This window comes from Lampetra fluviatilis, chromosome 72 (genome assembly GCF_964198595.1).
Source record: "Lampetra fluviatilis chromosome 72, kcLamFluv1.1, whole genome shotgun sequence".
Taxonomy (NCBI): domain Eukaryota; kingdom Metazoa; phylum Chordata; class Hyperoartia; order Petromyzontiformes; family Petromyzontidae; genus Lampetra; species Lampetra fluviatilis.
The window spans coordinates 4,679,260-4,697,827 of NC_136346.1; the positions used below are offsets into that span (position 1 = coordinate 4,679,260).

General features: G+C 51.8%; 1 protein-coding gene across 1 annotated transcript in view; it reads right to left on the bottom strand.

The window, feature by feature from the left end:
- LOC144953180 (unconventional myosin-Va-like) overlaps positions 1-18,568 on the bottom strand; it is a gene marked incomplete at its 5' end in the record, with an annotated part of 128,479 nt that overhangs the window by 64,601 nt on the left and 45,310 nt on the right. The window contains 1 exon segment of the mRNA XM_078883740.1: positions 13,541-13,739. Coding sequence (XP_078739866.1) covers positions 13,541-13,739 — 199 coding nt within the window.

The window sequence follows — 18,568 nt, forward strand, 5'->3', positions numbered from 1 at the left end:
CTACTACTACTACCTCTACACACAGTGACACTACTACTACTACTACCTCTACACTCAGTGACACTACTACTACTACCTCTACACACAGTGACACTACTACTACTACTACCACTACACTCAGTGACACTACTACTACTACTACTACCTCTACACACAGTGACACTACTACTACTACTACCTCTACACTCAGTGACACTACTACTACTACTACTACCACTACACACAGTGACACTACTACTACTACTACCTCTACACACAGTGACACTACTACTACTACTACTACCTCTACACACAGTGACACTACTACTACTACTACCTCTACACACAGTGACACTACTACTACTACTACCTCTACACACAGTGACACTACTACTACTACTACCTCTACACACAGTGACACTACTGCTACCTCTACACTCAGTGACACTACTACTACTACCTCTACACACAGTGACACTACTACTACTACTACCTCTACACACAGTGACACTACTACTACTACCTCTACACACAGTGACACTACTACTACTACTTCTACCTCTACACACAGTGACACTACTACTACTACTACCTCTACACACAGTGACACTACTACTACTACTACCACCTCTACACACAGTGACACTACTACTACTACTACCACTACACACAGTGACACTACTACTACTACTACCTCTACACACAGTGACACTACTACTACTACTACCTCTACACACAGTGACACTACTACTACTACTACTACCTCTACACACAGTGACACTACTACTACTACTACCACTACACACAGTGACACTACTACTACTACTACCTCTACACACAGTGACACTACTACTACTACCACCTCTACACACAGTGACACTACTACTACTACTACTACCTCTACACACAGTGACACTACTACTACTACTACTACCTCTACACACAGTGACACTACTACTACTACTACCTCTACACACAGTGACACTACTACTACTACTACCACTACACACAGTGACACTACTACTACTACTACCTCTACACACAGTGACACTACTACTACTACTACTACCTCTACACACAGTGACACTACTACTACTACTACCTCTACACACAGTGACACTACTACTACTACTACCTCTACACACAGTGACACTACTACTACTACTACTACCTCTACACACAGTGACACTACTACTACTACTACCACTACACACAGTGACACTACTACTACTACTACCTCTACACACAGTGACACTACTACTACTACTACCTCTACACACAGTGACACTACTACTACTACTACTACCTCTACACACAGTGACACTACTACTACTACTACCACTACACACAGTGACACTACTACTACTACTACCTCTACACACAGTGACACTACTACTACTACTACCTCTACACACAGTGACACTACTACTACTACTACCGCTACACACAGTGACACTACTACTACTACTACCTCTACACACAGTGACACTACTACTACTACTACCTCTACACACAGTGACACTACTACTACTACTACCGCTACACACAGTGACACTACTACTACTACTACCTCTACACACAGTGACACTACTACTACTACTACCACTACACACAGTGACACTACTACTACTACTACCGCTACACACAGTGACACTACTACTACTACTACCGCTACACACAGTGACACTACTACTACTACTACTACCTCTACACACAGTGACACTACTACTACTACTACCTCTACACACAGTGACACTACTACTACTACTACCTCTACACACAGTGACACTACTACTACTACTACTACCGCTACACACAGTGACACTACTACTACTACTACCGCTACACACAGTGACACTACTACTACTACTACTACCGCTACACACAGTGACACTACTACTACTACTACCACTACACACAGTGACACTACTACTACTACTACTACCGCTACACACAGTGACACTACTACTACTACTACTACCGCTACACACAGTGACACTACTACTACTACTACCACCTCTACACACAGTGACACTACTACTACTACTACCACTACACACAGTGACACTACTACTACTACTACCTCTACACACAGTGACACTACTACTACTACTACCGCTACACACAGTGACACTACTACTACTACTACCACCTCTACACACAGTGACACTACTACTACTACCACCTCTACACACAGTGACACTACTACTACTACTACCTCTACACACAGTGACACTACTACTACTACTACCTCTACACACAGTGACACTACTACTACTACCACTACACACAGTGACACTACTACTACTACTACCTCTACACACAGTGACACTACTACTACTACCTCTACACACAGTGACACTACTACTACTACTACCTCTACACACAGTGACACTACTACTACTACTACCTCTACACACAGTGACACTACTGCTACTACTACCTCTACACACAGTGACACTACTACTACTACCACCTCTACACACAGTGACACTACTACTACTACTACCTCTACACACAGTGACACTACTACTACTACCTCTACACACAGTGACACTACTACTACTACTACCTCTACACACAGTGACACTACTACTACTACTACCTCTACACACAGTGACACTACTACTACTACTACCTCTACACACAGTGACACTACTACTACTACCTCTACACACAGTGACACTACTACTACTACCACCTCTACACACAGTGACACTACTACTACTACTACCTCTACACACAGTGACACTACTACTACTACTACCTCTACACACAGTGACACTACTACTACTACTACTACCTCTACACACAGTGACACTACTACTACTACTACCACTACACACAGTGACACTACTACTACTACTACCTCTACACACAGTGACACTACTACTACTACTACTACCTCTACACACAGTGACACTACTACTACTACTACCTCTACACACAGTGACACTACTACTACTACTACTACCTCTACACACAGTGACACTACTACTACTACTACCTCTACACACAGTGACACTACTACTACTACCACCTCTACACACAGTGACACTACTACTACTACTACTACCTCTACACACAGTGACACTACTACTACTACTACCGCTATACACAGTGACACTACTACTACTACTACCTCTACACACAGTGACACTACTACTACTACTACCGCTACACACAGTGACACTACTACTACCACCTCTACACTCAGTGACACTACTACTACTACTACCGCTACACACAGTGACACTACTACTACTACTACCTCTACACACAGTGACACTACTACTACTACTACCTCTACACACAGTGACACTACTACTACTACTACCTCTACACACAGTGACACTACTACTACTACTACCACCTCTACACACAGTGACACTACTACTACCACTACACACAGTGACACTACTACTACTACTACCGCTACACACAGTGACACTACTACTACTACTACCTCTACACACAGTGACACTACTACTACTACTACTACCTCTACACACAGTGACACTACTACTACTACTACCTCTACACACAGTGACACTACTACTACTACTACCGCTACACACAGTGACACTACTACTACTACCGCTACACACAGTGACACTACTACTACTACTACCTCTACACACAGTGACACTACTACTACTACTACCTCTACACACAGTGACACTACTACTACTACTACCTCTACACACAGTGACACTACTACTACTACTACCTCTACACACAGTGACACTACTACTACTACTACTACCGCTACACACAGTGACACTACTACTACTACTACTACCTCTACACACAGTGACACTACTACTACTACCACTACACACAGTGACACTACTACTACTACTACCTCTACACACAGTGACACTACTACTACTACCTCTACACACAGTGACACTACTACTACTACAACCTCTACACACAGTGACACTACTACTACTACTACCTCTACACACAGTGACACTACTACTACTAACTCTACACACAGTGACACTACTACCACTACTACCTCTACACACAGTGACACTACTACTACTACTACCTCTACACACAGTGACACTACTACTACTACTACCTCTACACACAGTGACACTACTACCACTACTACCTCTACACACAGTGACACTACTACTACCTCTACACACAGTGACACTACTACCACTACTACCTCTACACACAGTGACACTACTACTACCTCTACACACAGTGACACTACTACCACTACTACCTCTACACACACTACCACTACCACTACATCCTTTCATTTATCCGACTTTGTGGTTATTAGGAAATTGTGCTTATCGCATGCGGTTATTAGAAATCACGCTTGTTTGAGAGTTCGGTTAAGAGGATTCAGCTCTTACAGGCCTCGTCTCGTGTGAGGGTTTAAAGTTTGGTTATCGAGTAATTCATGGTTATTACGACGGCAGATATTGGGACCAGCGGATATACGGTCCAATTAGTTACAGCCATGAATGTTTTCCAGTTAATAGCAATAGCGGTTATTAGGGTTTTTTTCTGGTTATAGGGGATGAGGATATTGGGATTGCAGTTGTAAGATCCGGTTGTAAGAGCTGCAGTCGTTCAGGTTTTAAAGTTAATAGCAATAGTGATCTTTCGATGTAAAGCTTCTTTCGTGACTGCAGGGATTCATCTTCTTGGTTCTTTCGGTAAAGTCGTCACGTAGAAGGGAAATAATAAAATAATAAAAATAAAACATAATAAAATAGTATAATATAATATAATCATATTAAATAATAAATTTATAAAATAAAATAAAATATTTAAATAATATAAGAATCTAATATTCAAATTTTTCGATGTAAAGCTTTCGTGACTGCAGGGATTCATCTTCTTGGTTCTTTCGGTAAAGTCACGTAGAAGGGAAATAATAAAATAATAAAAATAAAACATAATAAAATAATTCTCACGACGTTTCGGCCACAACGCAAGCAGCCGTCCTCAGGTGGAGAACAGGTCTGTCGGAAAGACAGCGTCTGAATGACACGTCCTGGGCTTTCAGACTCATTCAGACGCTGTCTTATCGACAGACCCTGTTCTCCACCTGAGGACGGCTGCTTGCGTTGCGGCCGAAACGTCGTGAGAATTTTATTTTATTATGTTTTATTTTTATTATTTTATTATTTCCCTTCTACGTGACTTTACCGAAAGAACCAAGAAGATGAATCCCTGCAGTCACGAAAGACGCTTTAAATCGAAATTTTATTATGTTTTATTTTTATTATTTTATTACTTCCCTTCTACGTGGTTTTTTTGCAGTTATCAGGAAGGCGGATATTGGAATAGCAGTTTTAAGGTCTGGTTATTAGAGTTTACGGTTATGAAGGTTGTCCAATTTATCAGCAAAAGCGGTTACGAGGGTTTTGTCCGGTTATTGGGAAATAGGATTTTGGAATAGCAGTCATAGGATCCGCTTATCAGAGCTCCAATCACCATTGGAACCTCATTTGCCAGTAAAAAAATATGATAATTGGTTTTTTACCCTTCTATCTGGCAACAAAACTGACACCTTTTTTACGAGGAGTCATGTTTGCATAGACCACAATAGCTGCGGTCGTAATGCAAACAAAAAACACAACTCTGATAATGTATGTGCACTGTCCTTGAAGTTGATTGGTCCACACCCGAGACAGCTTTCCTTAGAGCCTAGTCTCACATGGTCCTTGAAGTTGATTGGTCCACACCCGAGACAGCTTTCCTTAGAGCCTAGTCTCACATGGTCCTTGAAGTTGATTGGTCCACACCCGAGACAGCTTTCCTTAGAGCCCAGTCTCACATGGTCCTTGAAGTTGATTGGTCCACACCAGAGACAGCTTTCCTTAGAGCCTAGTCTCACATGGTCCTTGAAGTTGATTGGTCCACACCCGAGACAGCTTTCCTTAGAGCCCAGTCTCACATGGTCCTTGAAGTTGATTGGTCCACACCCGAGACAGCTTTCCTTAGAGCCTAGTCTCACATGGTCCTTGAAGTTGATTGGTCCACACCCGAGACAGCTTTCCTTAGAGCCCAGTCTCACATGGTCCTTGAAGTTGATTGGTCCACACCCGAGACAGCTTTCCTTAGAGCCTAGTCTCACATGGTCCTTGAAGTTGATTGGTCCACACCCGAGACAGCTTTCCTTAGAGCCTAGTCTCACATGGTCCTTGAAGTTGATTGGTCCACACCCGAGACAGCTTTCCTTAGAGCCTAGTCTCACATGGTCCTTGAAGTTGATTGGTCCACACCCGAGACAGCTTTCCTTAGAGCCTAGTCTCACACGGTGTTGGACCAGATGACGCCAAAAGGCGCACAACTCAAAGACAACGCACCATCAGAGTATGAGAGCTCGGGGTTAAAGCATTTACACCATTGGTACCTCAAAAGCTGTCTCGGGTGTGGACCAATCAACTTCAAGGACAATGCATACATTATCAGAGTTGTGTTTTTTGTTTGCATTATCACTGCAGGTATTGTGGTCTATGCAAACATGACTCCTTGTAAAAAAGGTGTCAATTTTGTTGCCAGATAGAAGGGTAAAAACACAATTATCATATTTTGCTACTGGCAAAGGAGGTTCCAATGGTGTAAATGCTTAACCCCGAGCTCTCATACTCTGATGGTGCGTTGTCTTTGAGTTGTGCGCCTTTTGGCGTCATCTGGTCCAACACCGTGTGAGACTGGGCTCTAAGGAAAGCTGTCTCGGGTGTGGACCAATCAACTTCAAGGACAGTGCATACATTATCAGAGTTATGTGTTTTGTTTGCATTATGACTGCAGCTATTGCGGTCTATGCAAACATGACTCCTTGTAAAAAAAAGGCGTCAGTTTTGTTGCCAGATAGAAGGGTAAAAAAACAATTATCAGAGCTCCAATTATTAAGGTTTCCCAGTTAATAGCAATAGCGGTTATCAGGGTTCTATTCCTGCACGTACGTTTATCCGCGCCGCGTCATCAGGGCGGGAGGACCTCATGTCCACTTCCTGTCCGGGGCGGTGGGGGGGGGGATGATGTAGTGAATCCAGCAGGGTCACAGCGGGCTGGTGGAGCAACGCTGGTGCACCGAGCCTGGTACCGGCGTGCCGGCGTGCGTGTTTGTGTGTGTGCGTGTGCGTGTGTGCGTGTGTGTGGAGGAGGCTCGTGAAGGACGCTACTGGGCAGTTGGAGGCAGTCGCCCTCCAACAACAACGGAGGGCGGAGGAGCAACGCTCACAACAACGAGCGGAGCGCCGGGTGGCTAAAGCACAGCAAGTTGGCACAGTAGGGGGCACAGGTGGTGCATCAGCCAGTCATCTCGGTCATCTCGGTCATCTCGGTCATCTCAGTCATCTCAGTCATCTCGGTCATCTCAGTCATCTCGGTCATCTCGGTCATCTTGGTCATCTCAGTCATCTCAGTCATCTCAGAGCGCCGGGTGGCTAAAGCACAGCAAGTTGGCACAGTAGGGGGCACAGGTGGTGCATCAGCCAGTCATCTCGGTCATCTCGGTCATCTCGGTCATCTCGGTCATCTCAGTCATCTCGGTCATCTCGGTCATCTCGGTCATCTCGGTCATCTCGGTCATCTCGGTCAGTCGACCCGTGGCACCTGCTGGGTCTGCCCCGTGACCTCCTGCCAGCGGGCGTTCGACACTTCACGTGGTAGCCTCAAGGTGCACTTGGCCTGGCACAAGCGTCGTGGTGACGTCACCGCCACTTAGTGGCGAATGGCGGTTGTTGTTGTGTTGTGTATGTGTGAGTGTGTCTGTGTGTGTGAGTGTCTGTGTGTGTCTGTAAGTGTGTGTGTCTGTGAGTGTGTAAGTGTGTGTGTGAGTGTCTGTGTGTGTGTCTGTGAGTGTGTAAGTGTGTGTGTGAGTGTCTGTGTGTGTGTCTGTGAGTGTGTAAGTGTGTGTGTGAGTGTCTGTGTGTGTGTCTGTGAGTGTGTAAGTGTGTGTGTGAGTGTCTGTGTGTGTGTCTGTGAGTGTGTAAGTGTGTGTGTGAGTGTCTGTGTGTGTGTCTGTGAGAGTGTGTGTGTGTGAGTGAGTGTCTGTGTGTGTGTCTGTGAGAGTGTGTGTGTGTGTGTCTGTGTGTGTGTCTGTGTGTGTCTGTGTGTGTGAGTGTGTCTGTGTGTGTGTCTGTGAGTGTGTAAGTGTGTGTGTGTCTGTGTGTGTAAGTGTGTCTGTGAGTGTGTAAGTGTGTGTGTGAGTGTCTGTGTGTGTGTCTGTGAGTGTGTAAGTGTGTGTGTGAGTGTCTGTGTGTGTGTCTGTGAGTGTGTAAGTGTGTGTGTGAGTGTCTGTGTGTGTGTCTGTGAGTGTGTAAGTAAGGATGGGTGGTGGTCGCGGGTTGCTGAGGAGATGGAGTCTGCCTCAGTGGCCCGCGATCACAAATCACTATTTAACTCCATCAAAAAAGTAACCTGCAGCGCCACACCTATTACCATCATTAGAGGAAAAAACGGTGATCCAATCTCCGACCCCCAGGAACAGGTTTGCAGATTTGCTGAGCATTTCTGTGAGGTCCTGGGGGAGGGAAAATCTCTCAGCCAGGAAAACATCATGGCACAAAGTGGGGATAACCCTGCTGAGGCTGCGGTGCCTCAAATATTGGAAGAGGTCACCCCCTGTGAGTGGCTGGCTGAGGTACCGGCTGTTGAGGAAGTACTGAGGGCGATCCGGAGTCTGAGACCAGGGAAGGCACCGGGCAGAGATGATCTCCCAGGCGAAATGCTGAGGGAGGGTGGCGTTTGTGCACAGACTGCCCTATATGACATCATAACAACAGTCTGGACCACTGGACGGGTTCCGCAGGACTGGAAGGATGCCCTGGTGGTCCCCCTCTTTAAGAAGGGGGACCGCACAGACTGTAACAACTACAGGGGCATCTCACTCCTCAGTGTGCCGGGTAAGGTCCTGGCAAGGATTATTCAACATCGCCTTGCTAGGCATGCTGAGGAGAGGCTTGCGGAGCCCCAATGTGGTTTCAGGAAAGGGCGGTCCTGCACAGATGCCATATTTTCTGTCCGTCTGCTACAGCAGAGGTGTAGGGAATTCCAAAAAGACCTACATCTCTGCTTTATTGACCTGGTCAAGGCCTATGATACCATCAGTAGGACTGGGCTCTGGGTTGTTCTTCGTGCTTTCGGAGTCCCTGACCCTCTGCTCACGATCATTAAGGACCTTCATGATGGTGAGCGGGCCCGGGTAAAACTACGTGGCCGGGAGTCGGAGCCTTTCCCTGTACACCTTGGGGTGCGACAGGGATGTCCTCTGGCTCCCACATTATTTAACATCTATTTCGACTGCGTAGTTCGTGAAGCCTTCAATAGCTGTACCGGGGGAATTACCATTTGGTACAGATATAATGGGAGGCTGATCGACGCCCGGGTGCGATCAAGGGATGGCTCCCTATTGGTCAACCACGTTATGTATGCCGATGATTTGGTAATAGCTGCTCATTCAGAAGAGGAGTTGGAGACGCTGCTGCTGAGGCTGGAGTGTGCCACTAAGAGGTGGGGCCTTACCATCAGCCCCACCAAAACTAAGCACCTGCCTGGGTATTTTGTACCATCGGGCACTCCGCCCCCACAACTCCCAATCGGTGATGGGGCAGTTGTGGAGAGAGTAGAGAGTTTCCCATACCTGGGCAGTGTGCTCATGACCAGCTCCAGTTTATCAGCAGAGGTCTCACTCCGAATCAGTCGAGCGGCAATATCTTTTCATCGGTTGCGTAACGCTGTGTGGAAGCTACCTGGTCTGTCGCTCCGCACGAAGCTTCAGGTCTTCTCGGCCACGGTCATTCCCTCCCTTCTCTACGCTTGCGAAACGTGGACCCCCCTAGTGGAGCATCTTCGCCGGTTGGAAACATTTAGGCTGGCCTGCCTACGATCCATCCTGGGTTTGACCAGGCTGGATTGTGTGAGGAGCTCACAAGTCCTTGAAAGATCTGGGCAAAGTCCCATCAGTGAGCTCCTCCGGCAGGCAAGGCTGCGTTGGCTGGGTCATGTAGCCCGCATGCCCAGCCACCGCATGCCTAAACAGCTTTTGTTCGGCCGGATCGAGGGGGCTAAACGGGCGCGGCACGGGCTAGAGAAGAGATGGAGTGATGTGGTACAGGAGGACGTGGAGCTGAGTGGACTTGCCGATGACTGGTACCAGCGGTGTCAAGATCGGCCTCAGTGGAGGAGGCTCGTGAAGGACGCTACTGGGCAGTTGGAGGCAGTCGCCCTCCAACAACAACGGAGGGCGGAGGAGCGACGCTCACAACAACGAGCGGAGCGCCGGGTGGCTAAAGCACAGCAAGTTGGCACAGTAGGGGGCACAGGTGGTGCATCAGCCAGTCATCTCGGTCATCTCGGTCAGTCGACCCGTGGCACCTGGGTCTGCCCCGTGACCTCCTGCCAGCGGGCGTTCGACACTTCACGTGGCCTCAAGGTGCACATGGCCTGGCACAAGCGTCGTGGTGACGTCACCGCCACTTAGTGGCGAATGGCGGTTGTTGTTGTTGTTGTTGTGTAAGTGTGTGTGTGAGTGTCTGTGTGTGTGTCTGTGAGTGTGTAAGTGTGTGTGTGAGTGTCTGTGTGTGTGTCTGTGAGTGTGTAAGTGTGTGTGTGAGTGTCTGTGTGTGAGTCTGTGAGTGTGTAAGTGTGTGTGTGAGTGTCTGTGTGTCTGTGAGTGTGTGTGTGTGAGTGTCTGTGTGTGTGTCTGTGAGTGTGTAAGTGTGTGTGTGAGTGTCTGTGTGTCTGTGAGTGTGTAAATGTGTGTGTGAGTGTCTGTGTGTGTGTCTGTGAGTGTGTAAGTGTGTGTGTGAGTGTCTGTGTGTGAGTCTGTGAGTGTGTAAGTGTGTGTGTGAGTGTCTGTGTGTCTGTGAGTGTGTGTGTGTGAGTGTCTGTGTGAGTGTCTGTGAGTGTGTAAGTGTGTGTGTGAGTGTCTGTGTGTGTGTCTGTGAGTGTGTAAGTGTGTGTGTGAGTGTCTGTGAGTGTGTCTGTGAGAGTGTGTGTGTGTGTGTGAGTGTCTGTGAGTGTAAGTGTGTGTGTGAGTGTCTGTGTGTGTAAGTGTGTGTGTGTGTCTGTGAGTGTGTCTGTGTGAGTGTCTGTGTGTGTGTCTGTGTGTGTCTGTGTGTCTGTGTGTGTCTGTGTGTGTGAGTGTGTCTGTGTGTGTGTCTGTGTGAGGAGCGGTGGGTGTAGCGATTAGCGCTACGAACCCGGCGACCCGGGTTCGATTCCCGCTCATGGCCAACACCGGTGACGATTATCTGAACCGGTCCTGGGCCTCCCCTAGGTCGACTCAGCCTGAATTAGTACCTGGTGCGGTGTGTAAACATCGCCACTGGGGAGACAAAGGCGGCCGGGCGTGGTGGTGCTGGCCACCCACCCCCTCGTGTGTGCAGTGCCGGCCCTCATAGGTGCTACTCGCTAACAGCACTTGCCCCTACAGTCTGCTAAGGCTACACAGGGGGCCTTTGTCTTTGTGTGGAGTAGCAGGCGCGGAGAGATCAGTCTTTATGGGATCAGTCTTGTAGGTAGCTCAGCCTATAGGGGATCAGTCTATATGGGATCAGTCTATAGGGGATCAGACTTGTAGGTAAATCAGTCTATAGGGGATCAGTCTATAGGGGATCAGACTTGTAGGTAGATCAGTCTATAGGGGATCAGTCTATAGGGGATCAGACTTGTAGGTAGATCAGTCTATAAGGGATCAGTCTCTATGAGATCTCGCTTGTAGGTAACTCATCCTATATGGGATTGCTAAGTCTATAGGGGATTGATCTCTATAGGGGGTTGCTCTATAGGGGATCAGTCTATAGGATCAGTCTAAAGGGGATTGCTCAGTCTATAGGGGATTTCTCTCTATAGGGGAACCTACCAGGTTCTCGTAGGTGAGGCGCGTGACCTCGTGCTGTAGGCCGGCCTCTATCCGTGTAGGTAGCTCATCCTATAGGGGCTTGATCTATAGGATCATCCTATAGGGGATCACCCTATAGGATCAGTCTATAGGGGATCAGTCTATAGGGGATTTCTCTCTATAGGGGAACCTACCAGGTTCTCGTAGGTGAGGCGGGTGACCTCGTGCTGTAGGCCGGCCTCTATCCTTGTAGCTAGCTCATCCTATAGGGGCTCAGTCTATAGGGGATGGCTCTATAGGGGATCATCCTGTAGGGGATTGCTCTATATAGGGGATTGCTCTATAGGGGCTTGCTCTATAGGATCAGTCTATAGGGGAACCCACCAGGTTCTCGTAGGTGAGGCGCGTGACCTCGTGCTGTAGGCCGGCCTCTATCCTTGTAGCTAGCTCATCCTATAGGGGATTTCTATAGGGGATTTCTATAGGGGATCGTACCAGGTTCTCGTAGGTGAGGCGCGTGACCTCGTGCTGTAGGCCGGCCTCTATCCTTGTAAGTAGCTCACCCTATAGGGGCTTGATCTATAGGGAATTTCTATAGGGGATTTCTATAGGGGATTTCTATAGGGGATCGTACCAGGTTCTCGTAGGTGAGGCGCGTGACCTCGTGCTGTAGGCCGGCCTCTATCCTTGTAGGTAGCTCATCCTATAGGGGATTGATCTATAGGGAATTTTTATAGGGGATTTCTATAGGGGATTTCTATAGGGGATTGCTCTATAGGGGAACCCACCAGGTTCTCGTAGGTGAGGCGCGTGACCTCGTGTTGCAAGCCGGCCTCTATCCTTGTAGGTAGATTGATCTCTATAATATCAGTCTATATAGGTAGCTCATCCTATAGGGGATTGCTCTATAGGGGATTTCTATAGGGGATTTCTATAGGGGATTTCTATAGGGGATCGCTCTATAGGGGATCGTACCAGGTTCTCGTAGGTGAGGCGCGTGACCTCGTGCTGTAGGCCGGCCTCTATCCTTGTAGCTAGCTCATCCTATAGGGGATTGATCTATAGGGGATTTCTCTATAGGATCAGGCTTTTAGGTAGCTCATCCTATAGGGGATTGCTCAGTCTATAGGATCAGTCTATAGGGGATCCTACCAAGTTCTCGTAGGTGAGGCGCGTGACCTCGTGCTGTAGGCCGGCCTCTATCCTTGTAGGTAGATTGATATCTATAGGATCAGGCTTGTAGGTAGCTCACCCTATAGGGATTGCTCTATAGGGGATTTCTATAGGGGATCGTACCAGGTTCTCGTAGGTGAGGCGCGTGACCTCGTGTTGCAAGCCGGCCTCTATCCGTGTAGGTAGATTGATCTCTATAATATCAGTCTATATAGGTAGCTCATCCTATAGGGGATTGATCTATAGGATCATCCTATAGGGGATTTCTATAGGGGATCGTACCAGGTTCTCGTAGGTGAGGCGCGTGACCTCGTGCTGTAGGCCGGCCTCTATCCTTGTAGCTAGCTCATCCTATAGGGGATTTCTATAGGGGATTTCTATAGGGGATTTCTATAGGGGATTTCTATAGGGGATTTCTATAGGGGATCGTACCAGGTTCTCGTAGGTGAGGCGCGTGACCTCGTGCTGTAGGCCGGCCTCTATCCTTGTAGCTAGCTCATCCTATAGGGGATTGCTCTATAGGGGATTTCTATAGGGGATTTCTATAGGGGATCGTACCAGGTTCTCGTAGGTGAGGCGCGTGACCTCGTGCTGTAGGCCGGCCTCTATCCGAGCTTCTGGTGGCAGCTGCAGGTTCTGCGCCAGCAGCTGCCGCTGATGCTGCCCCGATTCTCGCTCGCGACGCAGCTCCTCACGGAGCGAGCTCAGGGTGGACTCCGCACCGCGCCGCGTCGCCTGGAGCTCAGACTCCAGTAGCCTGGGGGGGGGGGGGTGAGTAGGGGGTGAGTGGGGGGTGAGTAGGGGGTGAGTAGGGGGTGAGTAGAGGGTGAGTAGGGGGTGAGTAGAGGGCGAGTAGGGGGTGAGTAGGGGTTCTAAAAAAAAAATTCTAATAAAATAAAATAAAATAAAAAAATAGGGTGAGTAGGGGGTGAGTAGGGGGTGAGTAGGGGGTGAGTAGAGGGCGAGTAGGGGGTGAGTAAGGGTTCTAAAAAAATAAAAAAATAAAAAATAAAATAAAAAAATAGGGTGAGTAGGGGTGAGTAGGGGGGGGTGGAGCGAGCTCGCGACGCAGCTCCTCCCGGAGCGAGCTCAGGGTGGACTCCGCACCGCGACGCGTCGCCTGGAGCTCAGACTCCAGTAGCCTGGTGGGGGGGGGGGGTGAGTGGGGGGTGAGTAGGGGGTGAGTAGAGGGTGAGTAGGGGGTGAGTAGAGGGCGAGTAGGGGGTGAGTAGGGGTTCTAAAAAAAAAATTCTAATAAAATAAAATAAAAAAATAGGGTGAGTAGGGGGTGAGTAGGGGGTGAGTAGGGGGTGAGTAGAGGGCGAGTAGGGGGTGAGTAAGGGTTCTAAAAAAATAAAAAAATAAAAAATAAAATAAAAAAATAGGGTGAGTAGGGGTGAGTAGGGGGGGGTGGAGCGAGCTCGCGACGCAGCTCCTCCCGGAGCGAGCTCAGGGTGGACTCCACACCGCGACGCGTCGCCTGGAGCTCAGACTCCAGTAGCCTGGGGTGGGGTGAGTAGGGGGTGAGTGGGGGGCGAGTGGGGGGGTGAGTGGGGGGTGAGTGGGGGGTGAGTGGGGGGGTGAGTAGGGGGTGAGTGGGGGGTGAGTAGGGGGTGAGTGGGGGGTGAGTGGGGGGTGAGTAGGGGGTGAGTAGGGGGTGAGTGGGGGGTGAGTGGAGGGTGAGTGGGGGGTGAGTGGGGGGTGAGTAGGGGGTGAGTGGGGGGTGAGTGGGGGGTGAGTGGGGGGTGAGTGGGGGGTGAGTGGGGGGTGAGTAGGGGGTGAGTGGGGGGTGAGTGGGGGGTGAGTGGGGGGTGAGTAGGGGGTGAGTGGGGGGTGAGTAGGGGGTGAGTAGGGGGTGAGTGGGGGGTGAGTGGGGGGTGAGTAGGGGGTGAGTGGGGGGTGAGTGGGGGGTGAGTGGGGGGTGAGTAGGGGGTGAGTAGGGGGTGAGTGGGGGGTGAGTGGGGGGTGAGTGGGGGGTGAGTAGGGGGTGAGTAGGGGGTGAGTAGGGGGTGAGTGGGGGGTGAGTGGGGGGTGAGTAGGGGGTGAGTGGGGGGTGAGTGGGGGGTGAGGGGGGGTGAGTAGGGGGTGAGTGGGGGGTGAGTAGGGGGGTGAGTAGGGGGTGAGTGGGGGGTGAGTGGGGGGTGAGTAGGGGGTGAGTGGGGGGTGAGTAGGGGGTGAGTAGGGGGTGAGTGGGGGGTGAGTAGGGGGTGAGTGGGGGGTGAGTGGGGGGTGAGGGGGGGTGAGTATGGGGTGAGTGGGGGGTGAGTAGGGGGTGAGTGGGGGGTGAGTAGGGGGTGAGTAGGGGGTGAGTGGGGGGTGAGTGGGGGGTGAGTAGGGGGTGAGTGGGGGGTGAGTGGGGGGTGAGTGGGGGGTGAGTAGGGGGTGAGTGGGGGGTGAGTAGGGGGTGAGTAGGGGGTGAGTAGGGGGTGAGTAAGGGGTCTAAAAAAAAAAAGGTGAGTAGGGGGTGAGAAGGGGTGAGTAGGGGGTGAGTAGGGGGGGGTGGAGCGAGCTCGCGACGCAGCTCCTCACGGAGCGGGCACAGGGTGGACTCCGCACCGCGACGCGTCGCCTGCAGCTCAGACTCCAGTAGCCTGGGGTGGGGTGAGTAGAGGGTGAGTAGGGGGTGAGTAGAGGGCGAGTAGGGGGTGATTAGGGGTTCTAAAAAAAATAATAATAATAAAAAATAAAAAAAAGATGAGTAGGGGGTGAGTGGGGGGTGAGTAAGGGTGAGTAGGGGGTGAGTAGGGGTTCTAAAAAAAAATAAAAAAATAATAAAAAAATAGGGTGAGTAGGGGGTGAGTAGGGGGGGGGGTGGAGCGAGCTCGCGACGCAGCTCCTCACGGAGCGAGCTCAGGGTGGACTCCGCACCGCGACGCGTCGCCTGGAGCTCAGACTCCAGAAGCCTGGGGTGGGGTGAGTAGGGGGTGAGTAGGGGGTGAGTAGGGGGTGAGTAGGGGGTGAGTAGAGGGCGAGTAGGGGGTGAGTAGGGGGTGAGTAGGGGTTCTAAAAAAAAATAAAAGTGAGTAGAGGGTGAGTAAGGGGTGAGTGGAGGGTGAGTGGGGGGTGAGTGGGGGGTGAGTGGGGGGTGAGTAGGGGGTGAGTAGGGGGTGAGTAGGGGGTGAGTAGGGGGTGAGTGGGGGGTGAGTGGGGGGTGAGTAGGGGGTGAGTAGGGGTTCTAAAAAAAAATAAAAGTGAGTAGAGGGTGAGTAAGGGGTGAGTGGAGGGTGAGTAGGGGGTGAGTGGGGGGTGAGTGGGGGGTGAGTGGGGGGTGAGTGGGGGGTGAGTGGGGGGTGAGTAGGGGGTGAGTGGGGGGTGAGTGGGGGGTGAGTGGGGGGTGAGTGGGGGGTGAGTGGGGGGTGAGTGGGGGGTGAGTGGGGGGTGAGTGGGGGGTGAGTAGGGGGTGAGTGGGGGGTGAGTTGGGGGTGAGTAGGGGGTGAGTGGGGGGTGAGTGGGGGGTGAGTGGGGGGTGAGTGGGGGGTGAGTAGGGGGTGAGTGGGGGGTGAGTGGGGGGTGAGTGGGGGGTGAGTGGGGGGTGAGTAGGGGGTGAGTGGGGGGTGAGTGGGGGGTGAGTGGGGGGTGAGTGGGGGGTGAGTAGGGGGTGAGTAGGGGGTGCGTGGAGGGTGAGTAGGGGGTGAGTAGGGGGTGAGTAGGGGGTGAGTAGGGGTTCTAAAAAAAAAAATATGGGGTGAGTGGGGGGTGAGTGGGGGGTGAGTGGGGGGTGAGTAGGGGGTGAGTGGGGGGTGAGTGGGGGGTGAGTAGGGGGTGAGTAGGGGGTGAGTAGGGGGTGAGTGGGGGGTGAGTAGGGGGTGAGTGGGGGGTGAGTGGGGGGTGAGTGGGGGGTGAGTAGGGGGTGAGTAGGGGGTGAGTAGGGGGTGAGTGGGGGGTGAGTAGGGGGTGAGTGGGGGGTGAGTGGGGGGTGAGTAGGGGGTGAGTAGGGGGTGAGTGGGGGGTGAGTAGGGGGTGAGTAGGGGGTGAGTGGGGGGTGAGTAGGGGGTGAGTAGGGGGTGAGTGGGGGGTGAGTAGGGGGTGAGTAGGGGGTGAGTAGGGGGTGAGTAGGGGGTGAGTGGGGGGTGAGTGGGGGGTGAGTGGGGGGTGAGTGGGGGGTGAGTAGGGGGTGAGTAGGGGGTGAGTGGGGGGTGAGTGGGGGGTGAGTAGGGGGTGAGTGGGGGGTGAGTGGGGGGTGAGTAGGGGGTGAGTAGGGGGTGAGTGGGGGGGTGAGTAGGGGGTGAGCAGGGGGTGAGTAGGGGGTGAGTGGGGGTGCGTGGAGGGTGAGTAGGGGGTGAGTAGGGGGTGAGTGGGGGGTGAGTAGGGGGTGAGCAGGGGGTGAGTAGGGGGTGAGTGGGGGGTGCGTGGAGGGTGAGTAGGGGGTGAGTAGGGGGTGAGTAGGGGTTCTAAAAAAATATATATAGGGTGAGTAGGGGGTGAGTAGGGGGTGAGTGGGGGGTGAGTGGGGGGTGAGTGGGGGGTGAGTAGGGGGTGAGTAGGGGGTGAGTAGGGGGTGAGTGGGGGGTGAGTGGGGGGTGAGTAGGGGGTGAGTAGGGGGGGGTGGAGCGAGCTCGCGACGCAGCTCCTCACGGAGCGAGCTCAGGGTGGACTCCGCACCGCGACGCGTCGCCTGGAGCTCAGACTCCAGAAGCCTGGGGTGGGGTGAGTAGGGGGTGAGTAGGGGGTGAGTAGGGGGTGAGTAGGGGGTGAGTAGAGGGCGAGTAGGGGGTGAGTAGGGGGTGAGTAGGGGTTCTAAAAAAAAATAAAAGTGAGTAGAGGGTGAGTAAGGGGTGAGTGGAGGGTGAGTGGGGGGTGAGTGGGGGGTGAGTGGGGGGTGAGTAGGGGGTGAGTAGGGGGTGAGTAGGGGGTGAGTAGGGGGTGAGTGGGGGGTGAGTGGGGGGTGAGTAGGGGGTGAGTAGGGGGTGAGTAGGGGGTGAGTAGGGGTTCTAAAAAAAAATAAAAGTGAGTAGAGGGTGAGTAAGGGGTGAGTGGAGGGTGAGTAGGGGGTGAGTGGGGGGTGAGTGGGGGGTGAGTGGGGGGTGAGTAGGGGGTGAGTAGGGGGTGAGTGGGGGGTGAGTAGGGGGTGAGTGGGGGGTGAGTGGGGGGTGAGTAGGGGGTGAGTGGGGGGTGAGTGGGGGGTGAGTGGGGGGTGAGTGGGGGGTGAGTGGGGGGTGAGTAGGGGGTGAGTGGGGGGTGAGTTGGGGGTGAGTAGGGGGTGAGTGGGGGGTGAGTGGGGGGTGAGTGGGGGGTGAGTGGGGGGTGAGTAAGGGGTGAGTGGGGGGTGAGTGGGGGGTGAGTGGGGGGTGAGTAGGGGGTGAGTAGGGGGTGAGTGGGGGGTGAGTAGGGGGTGAGTAGGGGGTGAGTGGGGGGTGAGTGGGGGGTGAGTGGGGGGTGAGTAGGGGGTGAGTAGGGGGTGCGTGGAGGGTGAGTAGGGGGTGAGTAGGGGGTGAGTAGGGGGTGAGTAGGGGTTCTAAAAAAAACAAATATAGGGTGAGTAGGGGGTGAGTGGGGGGTGAGTAGGGGGTGAGTGGGGGGTGAGTGGGGGGTGAGTAGGGGGTGGAGTAGGGGGTGAGTAGGGGGTGAGTGGGGGGTGAGTAGGGG